The sequence below is a fragment of the Clupea harengus genome, chromosome 14 (assembly GCF_900700415.2).
Source record: "Clupea harengus chromosome 14, Ch_v2.0.2, whole genome shotgun sequence".
Classification (NCBI taxonomy): domain Eukaryota; kingdom Metazoa; phylum Chordata; class Actinopteri; order Clupeiformes; family Clupeidae; genus Clupea; species Clupea harengus.
Window position 1 is genome coordinate 29170671 of NC_045165.1, and position 24233 is coordinate 29194903.

The 24233-nt window shown below is 39.4% G+C and overlaps 2 protein-coding genes across 3 annotated transcripts; one reads left to right on the forward strand and one right to left on the reverse strand.

Moving 5' to 3' along the window:
• The first annotated feature begins 1247 nt into the window (after positions 1-1247).
• On the forward strand, positions 1248-15944 carry zmp:0000001267 (b(0,+)-type amino acid transporter 1). 2 transcript variants are annotated; one of them, XM_031580729.2, is made up of 7 exons: positions 1248-1328; positions 3827-4527; positions 5018-5151; positions 5910-6039; positions 7878-8002; positions 13163-13250; positions 15369-15944. In XM_031580729.2, exons 2-7 carry the CDS (start codon positions 3829-3831, stop codon positions 15597-15599), a joined length of 1407 nt encoding a protein of 468 aa, XP_031436589.1. In that variant the 5' UTR covers positions 1248-1328; positions 3827-3828; the 3' UTR covers positions 15600-15944. The 2 variants fall into 2 exon arrangements, with proteins under 2 accessions (XP_031436589.1, XP_012669727.2); XM_012814273.2 differs by lacking the exon at positions 1248-1328 and having other exon boundaries at positions 3738-4527.
• Positions 15945-20943: 4999 nt separating this feature from the next.
• Positions 20944-22757, reverse strand: LOC105888539 (rho-related GTP-binding protein RhoB). The gene has a single exon (XM_012814276.3). The coding sequence runs from the start codon at positions 22545-22547 to the stop codon at positions 21957-21959; it is 591 nt and encodes a 196-aa protein (XP_012669730.1). The 5' UTR covers positions 22548-22757; the 3' UTR covers positions 20944-21956.
• Between the last annotated feature and the right edge of the window lie 1476 nt (positions 22758-24233).

The following is a 24233-nucleotide window of genomic DNA, read 5'->3' on the forward strand; positions in this document are numbered from 1 at the left end:
ATCTGATGTGTCCTTTACACTAAGAGTTTTCCTATAATTAGATTTTAAAAGTCACAATATGTCGCCTTGCTTACAGTATCGCAATGTATTGAATCGTAACCCCTGTATCATGATACATATCATATAAGATAATCCCTGTAGGGAAATTCCGGTGTAAAAGCAGCAAGGAGAGTTACAGGTAAGAGTGGGTTACAAGGTAATAGGAATAAAATATATAAATAAAAATAAATAATATAAGTAAAACACTGAGCAGCTGACCCTAAATATCTGCGCTGGGTCTCTGAGTCATTGGGTGGGCTGAAAAGCCTATCCATAAATAATAATAATAAATAATATGGCCAGATTCTTGCCAATAGACAGCCCTATTCATGTGATCATGGACACAGCCTGATTCAACAATGGGGTCTAATCAGGAACACTTGTGTTGTATTGTTTGCAGGTTTTCATTATGTATGCAGTAGTTATGAGCACTCTCAGAACCAGAATCAGAATCATGTTTATTGGCCAAGTAAGTTTACACATACAAGGAATTTGACTCCGGGTTAAGAGGCTCTCAGTGTACTTGCACAAAATACAGAACACAACACAACACAACACAATACAACACAACAGCACAACAGTCTTAAGAAATATACACAGGGAGGATGAATGACTATATACAGGTGAAACCGTTTCTGTGAACTGTAAACACAACAAATAGTGCAAAGAAGTGAAGAGTGCAGGAAGTGCAAAAGATACATATTAAATGGTAAAAAGAAAATGACGTAATAATGTACAGTATACAGCCTGTATAGATACTCAGTAGTGGGAAAAATGTATTGTACATTTTGTATTTTAGAATAAAATCAATAAATATAATTTGTAGGTGTCATTTGTACAGTGGTTATATAGTGTTCCAGGGTTATTGCACAGTGCCACAGTGGGTTAACTGTACATTAGTGTGACGGCGAGGGGGAAGAAACTGTTTCTGTGTCTGGTGGTTTTGGTCTACAGTGTTCTGTAGCTCCTCTGACAAGGCAACCTGCTTTGGCCAGCCTTGCATGAAGCAGTTCATCATCACTGCCCCTTGGAGTTGTGGATGATGGGGTAGCAACCAAATTAAATTGAAAGGCTATTCTTTTTAGGACACTTTTTGTTAGAAAGGCCAGTGACCGTAGCAGATTTCCCTGCGCGCTTGCGCAGAGATCTGTTTCGCGGGACATCTCCTGAATAGTTCAGATAGCGGAAAATCACCTGATAAGTCAGCACGGTAACTAGTTCGCTCGTTAGTTCATATCGGACTGCATTTCCAGTTACTTTCCTGCAAGTTTGTGCGTCACTGACGAACTGTAAGTTTGTGTTCTTTGTTGGATGAACGTACAAACGAATTCCGTACTGTAATAACGTCGTTGGTGTTAGCAGCTGGTTTGTTAGTGTTTGTTAGTATGTGGAGATGATACTAGTTGTATTTCTGGCTACTCCAAATGCAGTTGAGGCGAACTGTTAATGATGTTAATTAGCATGTTAGACATGTTTCATATTTGTCCATTTCCTTTTATTATTATTATTTACAACGTAAGGATTAAGCCTTTATGTTATTTGTGCCAACCAATGTATAATTTGTAATTTATTTCATTTCTGCTAGGCCACAAACATACAAAGTGTCTATGTCTTTTGGTGGATATGCCTGTTTGAATCCTATGCATTACTGTGCTGCCTGCAATATCGAAGTAAACCCATAAACTGCATTCTGACTCGGGAGGTGTTCTTACAGACACACCAGGGCGACAGCACTATACCCGAACCTCGCCCTTTACAGTCCTTTTTAGTCATTTACCAGTTTTTTCACTTTTGTTTTACCTTTTTGTTGTCCACGGTATAGCAATTGTCTTCAAAGTCATAAGAAATACGGTGTTTACAAAAAGGGATTTTGTTGGAATAAAGTCATTGTTGATGAGAATGGGTAGAATATTATAACTTTAATCTAAAATGATGCATTTATACCTTGTGCACTCTTTTACTAACAATCACAATGAATTTATTATAACAATCAAATCAACACCTGTAATGTGCAACACAAAGTATTGAAAAAAGAAACCATTACTTCTTTGTTAATGAAAAAGGAAGAACAAATAATCTATATCAGGAAATCTTTCCTCTTGTACATTTACCATAACTTTGACTCCTGAGATTACATTTCAGGCACTACAAACTGACAAGTAAGGAACCCATACAGATTGGATTATTCAAGCGAAGAACTGTCCTTAGTTTATTTGGACAGAATTTTGACATGATGGGTGACTACTCATATTAGTTATGGCATATTACATTTTATAAAGGAGTCCTATTTATTGACCTAAATGGTTTTGTTCTAAACCAAAATACTTCATCATATAGATTTCATTTGCAAAAAATATGTGACATAATGACCTATAATGTCCTATAATGAAACACTCTTTTGGGTGGGAGAACTTCATGCCATGCAAGAGATTATCACTGAAAACATCAGACTCGAATGGTTACTGACAAGTTTCAAGAGATCCCCCTGCTGAAATGATCAATATTAGTCATAAGTTAATGCTGGTTGTGACCGGTCCTTATCCGTGTTCAGTGTAAGGTGTCAGAGGCACTGCCAAGTAGCCATACCCACTGGAGCAAATAATATCTGTGTGTAGTTTGTGATAAGTAATAATAATAATAATCATTCATTTCATTTGTAACGCACTCTTCATTCAGAAGAATCTCAGAGTGCCAACATATTAGAAACTAACTATAATAATACAATAAAATAAAAATTAGTTAACATAAGCATAATAGAAAACTTAGTGGCTGTGATTTAACACAAGGCCAGAAATCCTCTAGAGGGGCAGGACTAACAAAAACGTTTGAGCTAGCTGACAGGCTAACCGCTAACGTTGTCTGACACCACTACTAAACTTGTTAGTAACTACAGGAGGGAGGAAGCAAAAGGCTACAAATTCAAACTTTCTGAAATAAAATAGGGTCAATATTAATAATAGGGTCAATATTTTATTTCCAATCCATTCCTTTTTCAACTTTGCAATGTATATAGTAGTCTGTCTATGTTTTTAAGTGTAAGTGAAAATGTTCAACAGACCATCTTAGTTGTTCTGTGTGCCAGGGCCCCCAGCAGTTAGTGCAAGGTGTCGGAGGCAGTCTCTGGAGCTCCCCCTATTGGTACTGGCCAGTATTAGCACACAGCCTCAAGACTGTCCAGTTGGAGCTCCAACTGCTTATGAAAAATGTAGTAGACTCCAGCTAACGTGAGAATGCAAGGATCCTTACGACCACATTAATGTTTGCTGAAAGCAAGAACCTCTTCATGGTTGTAATGTCATTGTTGAATGCGAGGAATAGTTTACAGAATTGAGGTACTTACAGGGTCCCACAGAATGTACTAAGAGTGATGAAACAATGTCATTTGTCAGACCCTCTGTCAATCATCAATCATGCAAAGACGCTCCCAATTGATCCAAAACAGCAAAGCAGCGCTTCAAAATATGCCTGAAACTGGAATACTTTATGTTTAATGTGCTTATGAAAATCTCCAATAACCCATAATACCTACAATGTCTAATTAAATGGGTGAAAGTGATGTTCACTGAGGTAGGTACAGATCACTTACACTCTTTCTCAGAAAAGCACCACAAACTCAGCGGCTCATAAGTCAGCAACAGGAAGTTGAAGCCTGTAATTATTAACCCATGTCATTACAGCACTTGTGACTTTGTCCCATTCTGACACATGCAGCACTGTCGCCTCTTATTCTTTCTTTTTCCATGTTGTAACCAACAGAAAGGATAAACTGCTTCTTTTTCTGCCTCAGATATGGATGAGAAAGCAGACAAGCTGAAGCTACGCTGCGAAGTGGGACTGTTGGGAGGTATCTCACTCATTGCTGGTACCATGATTGGCTCAGGAATATTTATGTCTCCCCAGTTGGTGCTTCTAAACATCGGGAGTCCCGGTGCCAGCCTTGTCATCTGGGCATGCAGTGGACTACTTGCTATGCTGGCATCACTCAGCTATGCAGAACTGGGCACTATCATACGGGAGTCAGGCGGAGAATACATCTATATCCTGCGTACAGCAGGTCAACCCATTGCTTTTCTTTTCATCTTTACCTCTGTGGTGGTAGTGCGTCCTGCTAGCTTGGCAGGAGTATCACTGAGCTTTGCACTGAATGCGGTGGCCCCCTTCTACCAGGACTGTCCTCCACCTGACCAAGTAGTGAAGTGTGTGGCTGCTGCAGGCATACTGCTGTTGGCTGTGGTGAACTGCCTGGATGTGCGCTCTGCCATGAAGGTCATGGTCTTCTTTATGGCAGCTAAGGTGCTAAGCCTAGCCGTTATTGTGATTGGAGGTATTGTGCTACTTGTCAAAGGGAATACACTCAACCTTGAGAACTCATTCAAAGGGACAAATCTGGATATCAGTTCCATTGGTTTGGCTTTTTTTCAGTGCCTATGGTCCTATGATGGCTGGAACAATTTGAATTACGTGACAGAAGAGCTGAAACAACCACAGGTATAGTTAAGTCTAAGTTTGCAGTGGAAAAGCTAGTGCTGACGTTAACTTTGAGTGCCTCTGTTCATGCCTGTTTTTAATGCTTCTACTATGATTCAGATTTAGCTGATATACATACCTAAAATACATGTGTGGAGCTGTCTCCTTCAGAAGATATAACTATCTCTTTGTAAGTCTATATAACAATCATAAGGTTAAGGTATTTGGCAGCTACTTCTAAACAAGGTATATTTAAAAAAAAAGTAGACCATTAACAATAACAAAAATGTATGTCTAATTCACACATGTATGATTAGATACTACTACTACTACTACTACTACAACTACTACTACTACAGATCATAATAATAATACAAATATTCTTTGTAGGCTCATATAACAAAAAAATGAACATGAAAGATGAGTGTTGAAGAGGTCAGTAACAGTTTGGAAAGTACATTTTTTATCAAGAGCTTTGATGGCATTTGATATTTTTTATGATTCTTTTTAGGTTAATCTACCGAGAGCTGTGATGATTGCCATTCCCATGGTAACAATACTGTATTTGCTGGTTAATGTGAGTTACTTGGCATACCTGACACCACGGGAGATGATTTCATCAACTGCCGTTGCAGTGACATGGGGGTGAACAAATGTCCATTTTCATTGTTTTGATGTTGAAAAAAAATGTGTAATTGATGTAATGGATTAATAAATCTCATACTGTATGGTAATCTACCATATTATGGTAAAGTACAACTGCAAAAGAAATAGTTGAACACATTAACCCTTCAGCAGGTGATGTCACACGTGTGTGTTTAGAATGTTGTAGAATATCATGAAATACAACGTGGAATTTTAGAATCTGACATTGTTGATGAACACATTCTTTTATTAGAATCTGACATTGTTGATGAACACATTCTTTTATTAGAATCTGACATTGTTGATGAACACATTCTTTTATTAGAATCTGACATTGTTGATGAACACATTCTTTTATTAGAATCTCACATTGTTGATGAACACATTCTTTTATTAGAATCTGACATTGTTGATGAACACATTCTTTTATTAGAATCTGACATTGTTGATGAACACATTCTTTTATTAGAATCTGACATTGTTGATGAACACATTCTTTTATTAGAATGGTCAACACTCCCCTGATGAAGAGTTAAAGACAGTAGAGCATATGATTGTCAAGTAGTCATTAGAGTGGCAGTTATCCCTGAAGATCACAGTCAAATTCAAGAATGAAACGTATAAACTTGCACAAAAGCACACAATTCAGTCTAAAGATCTAAATGAACGACTAGTGAATAGTTTGCTCACGCTACAATGTGACTGCAGGACTTGAGACATTCTGATTCCTACATTAAAAGCCCTTTGTGTGATTCCAGGAATAAAGTCCTGGGAGGCTGGGGATGGTTGATGTCTGTGGCAGCAGCACTCTCTGCCTTTGGATCTCTGAACGGAACATTCTTCAGTGGGGGGCGGGTGTGCTTCGTGGCTGCCAGAGAAGGGCATATGGTGAGAAGAACTGAAATCAAACCAAACGTCTCCCAAACTGGGGCAATTGCACTGCCAGTTATCATTTAGCTAGCTATGCCGAGCTTCAGAACTGTAGTACTTAAACCGGAAGTTTTAACACCCATACCATGATTCAAGAATGCCAGTTAAAGGCGCAGTTAAAGGTTTGATCAACGTTCCAATGGAACATCCTGAATCTTTTGACAATACATCTGCAAGTGATGCAGCGCCTCAAGTCTGAATGTCCGTCAACACTTGGGTCAAAAACGTTGCATTGCGATGCATTGCTCGTTGACGCTTGCTGCTAGTTAAGACAATCTTTTTTATTTAAATGAGAGCAATTGTCTTTTGTCGTTGGCACACACTTGTGTAGCTGGCACTTTGGACATGTCATAGTCCTCTAGCTGTCCGTTTAGTGTTTACATTAAAACAAACTCTTATTCATACATACTGTATCTAGCACAGTGGTTGGAATGTATGTTTATTTTTAGACTTTACTGGGCAAGCACCCATTGACCTCCCTGAACTCTATTCCCTGATCTTTTCATCTAAATCAATGAGCCTACTAGACCCTATCCCCACAAAACTACTTAAACATGCACTAACCTTATTAAGTGAGACACTACTTAAAGAAATGAACAATTCACTAATTTCAGGATATGTTCCACAATCATTCAAAACAACTGGGGATGACACTATCTATCAACACTCAATGGCATCTCATTAACATCCAACACTAGTATCAAAAATCTTGGTGTACTTATCAACTAAGACTTGACTTGACTCACACATAAAACAGATCTTCACTTGACTCACACATAAAACAGATCTCAAAGACGTCATGTTTTTCATCTACACAATATTATCAAAATCAAAAAGGTCTTATCCCTCCAAGATGCAGAAAAACGAATCCACACTTTTATTATGTGCCACCTAGATGCAATGCTCTCCTGTCCGGATGTAGCAACAAGTCCTTAAAGAGCCTCCAGCTTATACAGAACGCTGCTGCTCGCACACACACACACACACACACACACACACACACACACACACACACACACACACACACACACAGGTACTCCTTAAAGAGCCTCCAGCTTATACAGAACGCTGCTGCTCGCACACTCACTAGAACTAAAGAATATGAACATATCTCATCTGTACTTGTCTCTCTGTATTGGCTCCCTGTCAAAAGAATAACCCTAAACGGCTTAGCTCCAAATTACCTTAAGGAATTAGTTTCCCCTATTGCCCACCAACACCACTTCGTCCCCGAGTGCAGGTATCCTTGTAATTCCAAAAATCTCAAAAAGCACAGCAGAGCCTTCAACAACAAGCCCCCCTCCTGTGGAATAATGTTCCTGCTTCCAACCAAGATACAGACACATTTGCCATATCCAAATCGAGATTAAAGACATTCCTCTTTAGTGCATCCTACAGTCAGTCGGCATGCCATGCCAGACTATTATTTTAGGGCCTATATATTAATACAATCAACATCGTATCAACCCAACAAATGTAAGATTTCTTTGTAAGTAGAGAATATAATTGTTTCACTTAGAGTGACCAGACCACATGGGAAAATAAATGCATACTAGCCATCTGTAGTGGATGTAATATTAGTCTAATTATGGAAACAAATAGATCTTATCTCTCCATAAACCATCATAACACCAAGTTTAAGTTTCTACACACAACAAGTGACCTCTATGACGTGACTTCTTCCGCAACATGCAAGTTTAAACCCACTTTAAACTCTCAACCACAGCTAAGCTAATGACAGAGCAATTGCTCCACTATATTTAAAACGATTTTGTAACAGACTTCTTTTCTTCTAGCCAGACATCCTGGCCATGGCACATGTGGATCGTCTCACACCTTCTCCAGCTCTCATCTTCACCACTGCCATCGCTCTCATTGTGCTGATTCCTGGGGACTTCCAGAGCATTGTCAACTTCTTCAGGTATCTTACAGCTAGTACACTTGTTTACTATGGAAGTTAGAAAAAAAAATCATGTACGGTCACCTTTAGGAAAACCAGAGATAAAAAGCTTAAGTCTGCTAAAAACACACTTGCTTTATATTTAGAACATGCCCTTTATATACTAGATATTTTATGCTAATGCCAGAACTGTTGCCATCATATGAGGAGAAAATAAATGCATGTATAGATTAATGCAAACATACTGTACATGTATTTTATGTGATACATTTTTTGATCAAGACAAGATGATTTCTACAGAGCTGCAGGGGGCAAACACAAAGCTCTGCATGTTTGTGGCTATTTCTAAAGACCAGCTGCCCTGTAATCTACCTCACAGAACACAAGTTATTATGGCATGAAACAAGTACCCAGGGGAAGGGACGTGGGTGAGAAAGGGACGCTCACAGACCTGATACATGCCAGCGAAGCGAAGTTCTCTATTTCATTCATTTCTGTTGGAGGCAGGATTGGGCGAAGCGAACGAAAAACTTTAGGAAAAGTTTAAGAATATGCAAATAAGGAGGGAATTTCGCCAATCAGATTGCTTTAAAAATTCGTCGTCATATCACGCCATATTTGACCTTGTTGTAATTTTCCGATCTAAAAAAAATGGAGGAGAAACTAATCATTGCAGTTTCCGGTCATCCTGTGCTGTAAGATACATCTTTGCACGTCTACAGAGATGTTTTAAAAAAACAAGACGTGGATGGCTGTGTCAGAGATCGGTGGCATTTCTGGTGGCATTCCCTGAAAGACAGCCAAATAGCCACCACCAAAAGTGTGCCACCATCTAAAAGGGCAGAACTGAAATTCAATGTTCTCAGGATGGTGGTTGAGCCTGAGAGGGAGGAGGAACTGTACCATAACCAATACAAATTTGTAGGCAGGTTTTGCCACGTTGTCAATACGTTGTCATTACGTTTCAAAGTGTTTTAGACATAATATCTGCCTCTTGGGTTCTTAAGCCTACTACTGTATGTGTCAGCGTTGTCATACTCCAGCAGTATGGATCTGTGCAGAGCGATACATGCTAACTTTAGAATATTATCATATTATCACATTATTATTATTATTGCTATTATTACTAGACATTGTTGGCTTAAAGTACTTTCAAACAGTAAGAAGGAGGGTGAAAACAACACATTGCTTGCAGATATCTGCTTTTAAATGCTCAATATGGGTGGCTCTTAAAAGAGCCGTTGATTTATGAAGCCACTGACTACATCACATGGCGTTGCCAAGGCACAGCACCCTCTGTGTTCAAATATGTGGAGAATTTCTCCCTGCAGTGGATGGCTTCTCGGGCAGCATTGTTGCTACGGGTTCTGGGAGCGTCCGGCAGTGCAGCTGAATCCTCTTCCCGTGTAGGACTGAATGCTGGGATATGGTCCTGCTGGACATCCTGATGTAATTGTGGAGGACACAGGTGGCCTTCATACATGCCTCCGCCTTTTCTGGACCAACAGCGATGACATTTCGCTTCGCTGGCATGTACCGGTACCATTAGGAGTCCAAATCTGAACTAGGTTGATGGTTTCTATTGGCTGCAAACCTGGTTTAGGGTAAGAGAAGGACTGGGGGTGTGGTACATTTATTTCATAAGTTGAGTACTTGTACATCAGAATATTTGTGAAATAGAGGATGTGCACTTGAAGCATATGCACTCGCAGATAGAGAGATGTGAGAACTTGTCAAAAACATGCAATTGTAAGATTAGATCTGCACATTGCACTACAAACTTCTCAAATAATAAAATTCCCAAATTTTCACTAACACAGGTATGGTCCCTCAAATCAGAAGTTTAAATTGCCTTCTATTTTGGAAATGCTCTCAAGTTATGAAACAAAGAGATCCGTTTTGCCTTGAATTTTGATTTAAAGATTCAGGTCACTTTATATTCTTTATCATAGAAATGTGGTACTAGCAATAACATAAACCTCTTGTCTTTTCTAGCCAATGAATGAGTTCAAGTTCAGTCAGAAAAATCTAAAGGGACCAGCTGATTTCTTAAGCACTATTAAGGGGCAATTATGTTCTCTATACCCACAACACTACCTTGTGCAATTAGTGGCATAGAATGGAAAACAGTATTTACCTTAGCATAGTTAAATAGGGAGAGTTACCTTAGCATAGTTAAATAAAAAGAGTTACCTTAGCATAGGTAAATAAGAAGAGCTCCCTTAGCATAGTTAAATAAGGAGAGTTACCTTAGCATAGTTAAATAAGGAGAGTTACCTTAGCATAGTTAAATAAGAACCCCAGAAGCTTCGGTCCATTAATGTGTGCAGCAATATTTTCTAATGTCTTGCAATGCTCTGCCAGGACCAGTCTTTTGTTGCAGAACATCTGAGCCAATGACATTAAGATACTTTTAAGTTATTTGAGGCCAAAAACGTCCAAATATTCAAATATCAAAGTCAAATATTGCTGTAAAAAAAATTGCAGTCATTTTGAGGTTTCTTAATTGTGATTTCCAGTGTGAATTATCCAAAAACTGCCATTAAATTGCAACGATTATATATCTGTCAGGTTTTTTCCATTTAATCACTGATCATCGTTGACAGTGACCTTTAAAAGGACTTCTGGTTATTAAGATATGTAGGCTAGCAGATTACTGGCACATTCACATACAGTACCCTCCACAATTTTTGGCACCCCTTTTTAATTATTGGCCTTATGGTAGGTGGCATTTTCAGGTGAGTAGCTATTTTTATAGCCAATCCCTGACTAATGAAGGTCAACACGCATTTCTATTACTGAAACAGAAAGCCATGGATTGCTGCTTGGAAGTTCCAAAACACTTGGATCAACTTAAAAAAGTAAAATATAAATGAAAAAGAAATGCTTCAGTTAAACTTATAGTTTATAAGAATTTCTATAGGTGCCAATAATTGCGGCACATGTGAAGGCTATCAAGGCCTCAAAAACAGAAAAATGTCCACTGTTCAGCCTTTTTATGAAGTTAGAAGTTTATTTGAGTTCCAGTGCAACATTAGCCAAGAGAACATTATCCAAGATAATCCTAATGAGTTACATAACAAACAGAAAACAGACACATGAATGTTATTGAAATTAGGGCCCTGAGGTTATACAGTACGTGTGAATTAGGGCCCTTAGGTTACAGTACTGAGGTTACAGTACGTGTGAATTAGGGCCCTTAGGTTACACTACTGAGGTTACAGTACGTGTGAATTAGGGCCCTTAGGTTACACTACTGAGGTTACAGTACGTGTGAATTAGGGCCCTTAGGTTACACTACTGAGGTTACAGTACGTGTGAATTAGGGCCCTGAGGTTATACAGTACGTGTGAATTAGGGCCCTTAGGTTACACTACTGAGGTTACAGTACGTGTGAATTAGGGCCCTGAGGTTACACTACTGAGGTTACAGTACGTGTGAATTAGGGCCCTGAGGTTATACAGTACGTGTGAATTAGGGCCCTTAGGTTACAGTATGTGTGAATTAGGATTAGGGCCCTGATGTTATACAGTATGTGTGAATTAGGGCCCTAAGGTTACAGTACGTGTGAATTAGAGCCCTGAGGTTACAGTATGTGTGAATTAGGGCCCTGAGCCCTGAGGTTACAGTATGTGTGAATTAGGGCCCTGACGTTACAGTATTAGAGCCCTGAGGCTACAGTACGTGTGAATTGCATCAGTTTTACCCTTCTCTCCTTGTTTGTATTTAGGTTCAAATTTGGAAAATGCTATAATGAAAATATATATATGAATAATGAATAATGTCCATGGAACCAATGACTGAGTGGATTAAAGGGGTCCGCCATTATAATCCAATACACTTTTTTTGTCAAACTCAGCTAATTGATCCTCACAGGCCTCTAGCTGTTCAGTGTGTTCATATGTGTGTTCAAATACAGTCCTGGTACTGTCAATGGGAAACACACACATAGTGACTCAGATTGAAGCATAAACAATTCCAAACCTCAACATGTTGCTTCAGAAGGGAGGGGTGTAATTCCATTGGCCGTTAAACTGAAATACCAACAACCTTTTACCAGAATCATGGACTCAAATCATTAAGTGAGTGGGTCAAAATGGACCCTAAACCCCTAGATTCTGCTTAGTAGCCATACATAAGTGAGAGGTTCCACCATTTTGTATGAATCTTCATCGATGCTATTACAAAAGCAATAACAAACAAGAAACATGTAATATATCTTAAATATTTACGTCAGCATTTTACAGCATTTTGGCAAGAAACCAGTGCCTCTCATGTATTATTGTAAACAGTGTTGTGCATGAACGCGTTCATTTTTATGAGAACGATGAACTGAACGCAACTTCATGACAAATAATGAATTTGAACGGTGAACACGTTCATATTATCTGAGGTCCAGCGCCACTGAGGTCTAGCTAAAACATTACGGAATGTTTTCCTTCTAGTGAGGAAAGACGCTGTCTAAATTGAATGCTTGTACCATGTCGTTGCTCAGTACCTGTTAAAAAGGCCATAGTAATTATTTGTTAAATTGCCCAGACAGACCATGTTTCGGTAAATTACCATATTTGGTAATTGCGTTGGTCATGTGACTCCACTTCTCACGGTGTACCCTAGGCGTACAATGTACAAATAGGAGTGTTACAGGGTTTACCTATGCTAACTTTTGAGCGGTCTTTCATTTTGTGTACATGCCCTTGTTGATCTGAGATTAAGCCAGTAGCATATCATTGCTGAAGAGCAAGTTATTATTATTAGTTCCCTGTATAATTCATTATTTAAATGGTACTACATACTAATTAAAAAAAATTAAAATGAACTGAACTATGAATTAGTTAAGAATTTAAATGGTGAACTATGAACGTGAACGATTCATGTTTACTTGTATGAACTGAACTTTGAACTAGTTCATGAGAGGTGTGAACGTGCACAACACTGATTGTAAAATGTTAGTCTCATGGAAAAGGACAGATGATGTGACACTGAAACATAATTTAAAATCACTGAAACTGGAACTGCTGAGTCTTTTACACTGAATTGGATGCCTCCTCAGGAAACTACTTTATTCAGCGAGAGCACGTGGTGTTTACTGGCATTTCTCCTTGCATGTCAGCTTGGCTTGGTTCTTGATGTTTGACCTAGGTATTAAATGCAATTCTTAATAGCTCAACTTTTGTTTAGTTTTACAGCATGGTTCTTTTATGCGATAACCCTGTGTGGTCTCCTGTATCTGAAGACCAAGAGGGCTGATCTCCCACGGGCTTATAAAGTAGGTGACAAAAGTTTTGGACACATTTCCAAACATTTTCTCATTTTTGGGGCTGACACAATTTAATTTCATGTGCAACTATACACGGTGCTGAGCAGATCTGTTATATACATTTATATAAATTAAATAGTTTCAGTCTTTCAGCAAAATGTTGGGGGTCTGTACAACATTTCTCTCAATCTCTGAATTGGCTAAATGTATAAGCCAGTCCACAAATATGAAGTGCCCTAGTTTGAGAGCCAAAATGGCTGCCACTGATGCATGTGCACTGATGCACAAAAAAAGAGACGCATGTATGTATAAAAATGTCAATATGTAAAGGTGTGGTCAAAGGCACTATGTATATATAAATATGTAAATATGTACAGTATACTATGTATATATAGTATATTGTATAGTATGTACACGTATATAAATATGTAAATATGTAAAGGTGTGGTTAAAGGCACTAAGTGGTTAAAGCTGAGACGGTGCAGATTGCATTTCGTTTTGAAAGGAATCGCTCAGCAAATGCAGGTTACTCTTCTTAGTTTCACTCCTTTCTTCAATAGGATACGTACTGTGTGTTTACTGCAACAGTATGTTAGGTTTGTCTCGGGTTTGATCCTTTACATAATGGCTTTTTTATTTAGAATTCTTCTGGGAACAAACTGTAGGCTATTTAATGCCTGATGCGTCCAGAACCCCAGCAGAACTAAACACCTCTCGGGGATCCCCAGAGATAGTGCTCAGGTTGGGAAAGAAACCTGAAGCATAAAACGCAATGCCTTTACTTACAGCATTTCTGCCTTAGTGTAATTACAATACAATAATAGACTAATTAGACAACCTCTTCCCACGCGCTTAAGTCCTTAAAGGGGTTTAACCTTTTAAAACCATAATACAGATTTGCTCCTGCAATTCTAATTTATTGGCACATTATACTTACATATTTCTGAATTATCAGATAAGATCTTTTTAATGATATGACATTTATTTTATTGTTAATTTTATTGTTTTGGCGCTATATATATAACATTGAATTGAATTGAATTGAATTGAATTGAATTTACCGACTATTGTAATGACATTGTTTTGCAGAACATTTCTGAACCGCAAGAATAGTGCATAAAGGTTTTAATTTTACAGTATTTTCTTTTTAATATAATGGACCTATTTTAAGCATTTACATTATATACATAATATGATTAACAATCTGTTCTTGGCCAAATCTACATATATTTATTTGCTGAAGTGTCAGGTGAAAGCCCAGGCTATAAACACGCTCATGACGGAGCAAAAGAAAATCTCTTGACCGTTCCACCAAGCGATATAATTTAATTCAATTCAATTCAATTTATTTTACATAGCGCCAAAACAATAAAATTGTCTCAAGGCGCTTTACAGAGCCCAGTGCCTAGACCCCCTTAGAGCAAGCCTGTTAATCAGGAAGAACCGTGGCACATAAGGGGGGACCCATCTGCTTGAGGTCGGCTGGTAGGAGATAGGAAAGGGGGGGTGGCAGAAGGGGAAGGGAGTGATATAGTATACCATGAAAAAGATATGTAATCATATGCCCTGCCAATCAAATTTGAAGGTGTGGCCTATAATGACTCTTTGGCCAATAATTTGTCATGTAATGTTCAAATGCAACCAAACTTAACTGGACACCCTCCATAACTAGCACAACATTTGGATGCAGGGCAAATTGAGTGAATAGGGGGCACTACAATTAATATATGGCAATATCTCAAAAGACATCATTCAAAATATGAAATTTGGTAAACTTATACTTGACCCCATTTTCTCACATTTCCTAAAGTGCAATGTCCACTTTCTACTGTTGAAGCTGTCAAATTCTTTGACGTTTTAGCACTCGGATTGTTTGGCACATACTGCTTGGGCCCTGCTATATATATTCTTATGATTATTATGAGTATTATTATTATGAGTATTATTATTATGATGATGATTATTATTATTATTATGATAATTATTGTGTGCAAAACATAACACATATGTATGTGCTTAAGCGTAAACGATCTTAATATGTGCTTTCTTTATTCTTTACGTGAACCCTATGAGTAACCTGTGCATAAACATGCTATACGACTAACTTTGACTTGCTTCTCCCTTTAGGTTCCCATCCTGATTCCCATCCTAGTCATTATGGCCGCCGTCTTCCTAGTCATTGCACCCATCATCGACGATCCCCAGATTGAGTATTTGTACGTCACACTTTTCATCTTAAGCGGTATCATTGTCTATGTGCCCTTCATCCATTTCCAGCTTTTCCCTGGACTGCTGAACAGGATGACCGTTTTCCTCCAACTTTTTCTTGAGGTCGCCCCAGCTGAAAAAAACTTGTAATGAAGAAAACCAAAGGCCTGCAAACAATGAGTGGACTATCTTGTAATGACAGGGCAGCAGGTTCTGGAACATGAGAGACACTTGAAGGATTTTTGTGCAAAATTTTCAGATGATCATCAGAATGGCTAAGAAGCTAGCTGGAATTGTTTTAAGCTATCACCTATTAAACACTTGTGATTTAGAGAAAGCTGACATCAACAGAGGTTATGTCAGCGGACTCTACACAAAAACACAACATGACTTCCAAAGCTAATAACAACTATCAGAAAGGACTAACTACTGCAATGCCCTCCTGTCTCCCGGATGTAGCAGTAACTCAATAAAGAGCCTCTAACTTACACAGTACACTGCTGCTTGTACACTTACTACAACTAAAAATCTCACCTGTACTTGCCTCTCTGCACTGGCTCCCTGTCAAAAGTAGAATTGATTTCAGAGTACTCCTGCTAACATACAAAGCCCTAAATGTTTTAGCTCCAAATGACCTCAATTGACCTTAATTGTCCCCTACTGCCCACCAAGACCCCTTTGTTCCCACAGTGCAGGTTTTCTTGTAATTCCAAAAGTATCAAAAAGCACAACAGGATGCAAAGCCTTTTGCTATCGTCTTGTGAATTAATATTCCTATCTCCATCGGAGAAGCGGACACCCTTTCCATCTTTAAATTACAACTAAAACATTCCTCTGAAGTGCATCCGATAGTTAGGAATAATGTATCAAGATCCGGCACCTGTCGCAATATACTTCACATACTCCATGCCGGGGAACCTCTCTTCCTACCTCTTCTTCTCTCTATATACCATATTGTTCTAGTAAGTCTGAGGTGACAGTGGTTGTGGGGTGACAGTGGTTCAAGAGGAAGAGGAGTTCAGCAATCGGAAGGTTTCTAGTTCAATCCCAACTCCTCCTGACCTTGTGTCGAAGTGTCCCTTAGCATGACACTATACCCATACTAATGAAACGGCCACATTTATTTTCGTTCTCTGTGGATTATCTTTTTTAATTTAGTTTTTAAAGATTTGTTTTGGGGCTTTTTGCCTTTAATCGATAGGGCAGTGAAGGTTTGGACAGGAAATGAGATGGACAGAAGAGGTGGGGAGTGGGATCGGGAAAGGACAAAAGGGGCGGATTCAAACCCGTGTCCCCGTGGGCGTTCAAGCCCGTATATGGTCGAGGCTACTGCTTGCGCCACAGTGCCCCCCCTCTGTGGATTCTTAAAGTGTATTCCAATGTTCTCAACCTAATCCGGTTTGGTAATCTTGGGGGGCTACAGGCAAGATGCAAATTGCAAGATTTAAATTCCACAGCATTTTGTGGCTGCCATCACTGCGACACAGCACAAATCTTGTCGGATAATGTGATCTAAAACTGACAGTTGAGATTTAGAAAGATTGATTGAGGTTAAACAGCTCAAACCCGGACAGGACAAGGTCAAGACAATCCATTTGTTTTTTTATAAGTAGTGGAAAACACTACTACATCCTCCAGGTATGCCAAAGGGGACTGATGCCCCTGCTCCCCTAGGATGTGTTTCATTCATTGTTGGAAAGTCCCAGTGTGTTTCCACAGCTAAAAGCTACACGGTGGTCATTAAGAACAAACAGTGAGGAAAATCCTGTCTTCTGCCAGTCCCTCTCAGCCATCTCCACCTGATTGGAGCCGCTGGCCAGAAGAGTCCTCCATCCGTTGGAGAGGGAAAGAGCCCTTTCTAATTTTGTGATAACAGTGTAAGCACCATTTTGGACAATTATGTCTCCAGGTATCATATTGGCAGTAGTTGCGTGGTGTCATGGTTTGTTAGAGTGCACTGCACATCCCTGCATCTCAGACCTACAAATGTTAGATCATGGCACAATTCGTTTTTTCATCAAACGGAGAAAAACGAATCAATTTAGGAAAGAAAGATCACTCGATTTTCATTTTAAATTTCAGCTTCTAATCTCCAGACAAATGCCTAGCCCAGTCTTCACCATTCAGTCCGCTCTTCATCAGAGATTAAGGTGCCCCAGCCATTCAACCCATTCATTTAGGATAGGAGCTGCCCAACAACACAAACAGCAGTCTATCAAGGAGCAAATAAAAGTGATTGGCCATTCCAATCTTCCATCTGTTCTGATCTGTCAGATCTCCAACTCGCCCACCAAGCACTGATTTCAGTGTGGATTTCCTCTTAAGTTAGCTGCTTCAGATGCAAGCTCTCTAGGGATGTCAGCACATGGCATCTCTGCTATAGCCATCCCATAAACAGCTATCAAGCCAAATATGCTTATGTTGGTACACCTGGAATTCGTCCATTGTGTGGTTTAATCAGGAACTTGGTGAATGGTCAACTTCTCTCCCCGCACTCTGAAGAGAGCGCACGCTTCTCTCCGCCTCCACATACATTGGACTTAAGATAGCCACACACGAGAAGGGAACACTTCAACTTCACGCTCCACACATGCTCATTCTTTGTTCATCTCACATGTATGTTCACAACCGTGCACACACATGCACGCAGAACAACGCAGACCGAACCAAGGAACTCAATTCTTTCTGGCACACACCAGACACACACACACTCCCTCTCTATCACACACACACTCACCTGTAGTTCATTTGTTAGATACATTTAGTGAGATTACATATTGTGTGTTTAATTTCTGATCATTTTGTGAATAAATGCTAGATTGTATATGCTGGGCTATTTAATGTTGCACAAGAATGAATGCTGCCAACTTCTTCTAATCAGAACTCATAAGACCTTCAACCTTCACTCGCTATTAATGAGGTAACTTTGGATGTAGTTATTAATTTAATTATTAATCAGGGTTCCAAATTGACAGTTTAATATATTTTATGACTTTTATTAATATATTAATAAGACTAAATATAGATTTGTGACTGATCTTTATTTTGACCACTGTGGCACAACCCTTTGTGTTCAACTTAATTGATTTGCTGTTTAATGGTTGATGCCTGCCCAATTGGGTCAGATCACCAACATATTATTGGTGCTGTTGCCAGGGGGGGGGGCACACCCTATAGGTGATGGCAGGAAGGGGAGACAGTGGGGTGGAGGGGTTCACCTATGGGGGGGGGGTTGGGGGGGTGATAACAGAGGACAAAGGGTGATAGCAGAAAGGCAAACTAGCGAACACTAGGTTCTGTCTTCTCTCTTCTTTGGCCTGCCACATACGTGGGTACGTAAGTGTCATTACTGGAGATGGAAGCTTAATGACCAGATCCCAGTTTGCTATCCACTTGCATGCATCTGCCTGCACTGTGGTCTACCACAGCCACTACACAACTAGGCACAGCAACCACAGCATCCTCATTAAAGTATATGGGATGTCAGTCTTGTGGAGATAGGTAGTGCTAGCTCCATTCAGGAATCAAGATGTTTACCTGCACACAAAGCTGTGAGCTCTCTAATATGAGGAACTTGCTGTTTATGCAATTAGATATATGGCATATGATACATACCTCTACTCACTCCTTCAAATCAGACCATTGCCTTGCCTATCTGTTCCCTGTCTATCTGCAATAATTATGGAAGCTATACTCATCAAGATCTGAAGTCCAAATCTGCTCATCTCCCCAGAGGACCTCTGATCTCCTCACACCAACCCCCATGCATTGAGTGATATCAGGTATACCAGCATAGCCTGGCCATGGTTTGACCAAGCCATATCCTGCATTCCTTTAACACCTGGTTGCTTGCTCCAGCCTTTGACCTTAACACATAGGACAACACCATTGGACTTGTTTGTGGAAATGGAGGTTATGGTATTTAACCAACCGTCTGAAGAGAATGACCCCCTAACTGTTACACTTTGACTCTCTTACTCTAGCTTTTCCACTTCTCTTCACTCATGCTCTCTGTCTCTCTCTCTCTCTCCTTCATTCCCCCTCTATCTCTCCCCATCTCATCTCTTTATATTATTCCCTCATTCTGGTTGGGTTTCATTTGTCTACATTTGATGCATTAGTTCATCAGGTTTATTTGGCCATTCAAGTGTATTTTGTTGAATTGGCATCCAACCAGTTTATTCAATTGCTATTATTTACTCTTGTACTTATACATCTGGTTTTCATCTTACATTCAGTTTGGTTGATACTTGTAACATTTAAGCTTAACGCTTATTATAGTAATGAACTGTTCATTCATAAACCATCCATTTAACTCCTTGTGTGCCATACCATTATTGTGCCAATAGCTTATATACTGCTTGGTGATATTGGAGGTAATTTAATAGATTCATGATTCATTGTATTTTCTGCAATATTTAACTCTTTTATGCATTCGTCCCATTAAGTTCAGACATACTTCAGCCTTCCAACCTGGTGTTTTTCCGTTGATTTTTGACTGTCTTGAAAGTCCATTTGTACAGCTACATCAATACAACTTTTATTCTACATTCTAACTTTTATTTATCCTTTCCTGTCCAGATTTTCCCAATTGTAGTGTCAAGTTGTTAATGTTGAGAGCTCTTTGATGTTACTTTTGACCATTTTATCTTATGTTACAATATGCATTTAATACAACCGTAGAAAGCTCATTACCTCAGAAGCAGGCCAAAATAATATATTGTGTTGTGCAAACTTCTCTCAGTCACTCTAAATAAAACCTTTCCCATTTTTTACAACGTACAGAAATCAAAATAAGAACCATTCCTAAGGACCATAAACCTGGTAAGCATCTTTCTCTAAAAAGAGAAGTGTGTGTATGCCCCAGGCTTGTGTCATAGTAAGCTATAATGCAACACAGGGTATAGCCTATGCATTCATGAATCATTCAATTGCATGATGCATTCAGTGGAAGCCTGTTTCATGTATTTTACAGGTGTCCTCCTGAGATTTAAAAGTTTGCATACTGGAAAGTTTTTCTTACTGATGTACACTTTGGGGAATGAAGGAATCTTTGCCTAATTCATTGATGTCATTTTCACAGATGCCTGGTACGACAAACAAATAAAACTAAATTGTATAATAGCATACCATTTACTTTTAAACACGCTTTTCAATGACTTGTTAAATAGCATTGGCAGTTTAATATACTTAAAGATGTGGTCTCTCACCACACCATGTAGGTCTCTCTATGATTAGTGACTGCTGAATATATGAAGTTATGTTATACATGGTATATCTATTATGTTCAAAAATACAATAGGCAATGGTCTAAATAACTCACATAAATGTGATTGTCAGGTACCAGATTCATTGCCTGATGACCCTACCCAAGAAAATACCTAATTTGCATTCATACCTATTAATTCTGTTCAACTAAGATTTAATGTGGTGATCAGAATACAATATAACCAATAACTGTATCTTAACTTCATAATTTCATGAAACAATACAATTCATTTAGTCCATTTTATTTTGCATAATGAACTGTCAATACAATTCAGTGGACTTTGTAAACTTTTAGGATGCCCACTATGTGCAATGCAAAATAACAGAGTAACATCCTAATAACACAGGTTTTCAGAGCCGTTAAAAAAACAAACAAACAAAAATAAAAAAAAAACGTGACAGAGTTTATGTTGCGTTCCTCAGTACGTTACCTTAAGACAGTATAGGCTAATACCATTTAAAACAATAGGGCTCATAGCATTAGGAACATTTCCCCGTGGTTAAGAATAATCCAATGTCTACTCAGTGCAATCAAAACAATTAAACTTCAATTCGGTCCCCTTCAGTAATGAATGATGTCCACCTATCCATTAAACGGCGACGTGGGTGGTTGAAACACACAAAGGCATTGAAGCAGTAACATCTGATATCATGACATTTATGAATGTTTAGGAAATATGTTGAAGTATGGAGACAAACTATGTCAAAACAAAACGGAAACGGAACGGAAATGTTATGACATGCTGACAATTTCTCATGTCACAAATACTGAACAGGCTGACACTGTGAGTAGTTAATCTGAGAACATGCACAAATGATTAATTTGACCAAGAGAGGCCTTCGCCTTCCACTCTCATAAACTCTGATAACAGTGTCCTGTTCTGTTCTGTGTGTCCGATCCTTGGATGCTCCTGCTGGCAAAGAATCCTACTGCATCCCGGTGAATATCCTTCTTTCTGAGTATGGTTGTAGAATGGTGATAACTCACAAGATTAGTAACTGTTGTTGACTCCTCTCATGCACCAATCCCATTGGTACACTTGGTTTAAACTCTGTGTCACATCACTCCATACTCTCTCTCATAATGATCACCAATTTCAGCAACTGGGACATGGAGTGCAGTTTAAACAGCGAGTCCTCCATCCCAAATGAAAGACAACAGACTGACTCTCACCACGAAAAGCTTTCTTTGTCTGGCTCTTTACCTTCCTTTTGTCTAGCAAGTTTTGATTGCTAAATTCATATCAATTTGCAGCATTCCACACAGCCACTAGAAGGTCTTGACCTTTTCTGCAAAGCAGCGCGAGTTGCTGTTTCGAACACCTCCCGTACCCCCTCCTTCGTTTTAGCCGAACACTCCAAGTAATCATACGCTCCGATGCGCACAGCCATGGCCCTCCCATCTTCTGTCTTCACCGGCTCTTGTTTCATCCGCGCTAGCTCATTCCTGACGTTCTCGTCATTTCGCAAGTCCTTCTTGTTGGCCACTAAAATTATTGGGACATTAGGACAGAAGTGCTTCACCTCCGGCACCCATTTTTCTGGAATATTCTCCAATGAATCTGGGCTGTCCACTGAGAAGCACATAAGGATTACGTCGGTGTCTGGGTAGGACAGAGGGCGAAGGCGGTCGTAGTCCTCCTGGCCGGCTGTGTCCCACAAAGCTAATTCTACTTGCTTGATGTCAACCTCAATATCCGCGACGTAGTTCTCGAACACTGTTGGCACATATACCTCAGGAAATTCATCTTTACTGAACACGATGAGCAGACAAGTCTTTCCACAAGCACCGTCCCCGACCACCACAAGCTTTTTCCGAATAGCAGCCATCTCAGCTTTTACGCCCACCTAGCAAAGAATTTCGGACTGTCCAGGTTACTAATGACAATTTCGCAGTAGTCAATGAGCACAATAAGCGTATCAGACTACACGAAGCTCTCATCAGTCTTTTTTCTAGTAGTAGCCTACCCCAATGGGTACCTCAGCAAATTGTCACTCTATTTTCTTTTTAAAGAGCCCTGTTGCGTTCTTAATATAGCATCCAATAGGAAAAGACACGATGAGGTCACATCATCTACAACATAGGATATGATTGGCTCTACCATGCCATTCCGTGTATAATGAATGGGTACTGGCCAAGAGGACAGTCACAGAGCACAAACTAACTATTCATATTAGCTGCTGCAGCCTCAAACCTCGCGGCAGTCGAAAAGACAGGCGTCCAACTGGAGTTATTCCTTCGTCTTGCAGTCTGAATAACGGACTAACATCTCACTGCATCCTCACTGTCCCTGTTATCAGTGGATACACGGAATAGCTTACAGTTGAAAATCCCCTTTTGTTTTTCATGAAGGTGGGCACGATGAATCACGAAATGAACGGAAAGCAAACAAGTTAGCACTTGGCTACAGCTCACATACAACCAGTGATAGGCATATGTGTGTGCTCTTCTTTTTCTTCTTCCTCTCGTCAGTAGTTAACCCATATTTTTTTTATATTATACTAACACACACACACACACACACACACACTCTTATTTTTAAACTAACTAATTATAAGTCAATTATAAGAAAACACTTTTAATGGCTTAAAAATATATACCTGGCCAAAGACTGTTCCCGAATTGGCATTTGGAACATTGGGGTTTGGCATAGAATATTTAAGCATCCTTTTATTGATGTATGTTCTGTTTTGCTGTTTTTTTTTCTTCTATTTTGGCAAATGATGATGACAACATCATCACCCAGGCTAAGCTTCAAGCTCTGCAGACAGGACAGGAAAAAATCAGTGAGTTGAAATGAGCAGGATCTTGATATAACAGCTGCGGTCATAGCAGAGACAATCCCCAGCAGGATATAGAAGTTGACCAGCAAGCCAGGCAAATGGGTAAGTGAGGCTCCATCCACAAACTTAAGAGTGTGTGATATTTCTACCCTAAGAGAGGAGAAGTTATTGTCCTTACACCAGGGCCGATAAGGCTTATTATATTTATAACCGGCTGGAAGGTGAAGTGAAACAAAAGATTCGATATCATCCTGTGGCTCACCGAAATGATCCAGAGCCCATCTTGGTAGTTCTGAAGGAAATCAGTTGGTGGCCACAGTCACTAACTAAACTGCAGACGCTGTTCTTTTGACTGAGGGCAAAAGCAGAGTGAATTGATACGGAAATGTTCACACACACTCATGGCCATTTAGGAAGAGATCAATTTTCAATCAAGAGATTTTGCACTATGTGACCAATTTGCAGAAAATGTCTATGACATGATATTGTGTAGGGAGCTTAAGGCTGCTATGCTAATTAGACTAAATGTCTATGACATGATATTGTGTAGGGAGCTTAAGGCTGCTATGCTAATTAGACTAAATGTCTATGACATGATATTGTGTAGGGAGCTTAAGGCTGCTATGCTAATTAGACTAAATCGAGTTTCATTTGACTTTGTGAAAGGTGGCTCTGCTCTGGGCCAAGGATGGTGACATCACAGGGGAATGGGGAAAAGAGTTGCTAGCTTCA

Excerpts from the sequence above, each read along its gene's own strand:
- zmp:0000001267 (XM_031580729.2), top strand. The coding sequence starts at position 3,829 with ATGGATGAGAAAGCAGACAAGCTGAAGCTACGCTGCGAAGTGGGACTG. Across the intron at positions 5,152-5,909 it reads GCCGTTGCAGTGACATGGGG|GAATAAAGTCCTGGGAGGCT; the intron begins GTGAACAAATGT and ends GTGTGATTCCAG. Across the intron at positions 8,003-13,162 it reads AGCATTGTCAACTTCTTCAG|TTTTACAGCATGGTTCTTTT; the intron begins GTATCTTACAGC and ends ACTTTTGTTTAG.
- LOC105888539 (XM_012814276.3), bottom strand. The coding sequence starts at position 22,547 with ATGGCTGCTATTCGGAAAAAGCTTGTGGTGGTCGGGGACGGTGCTTGT.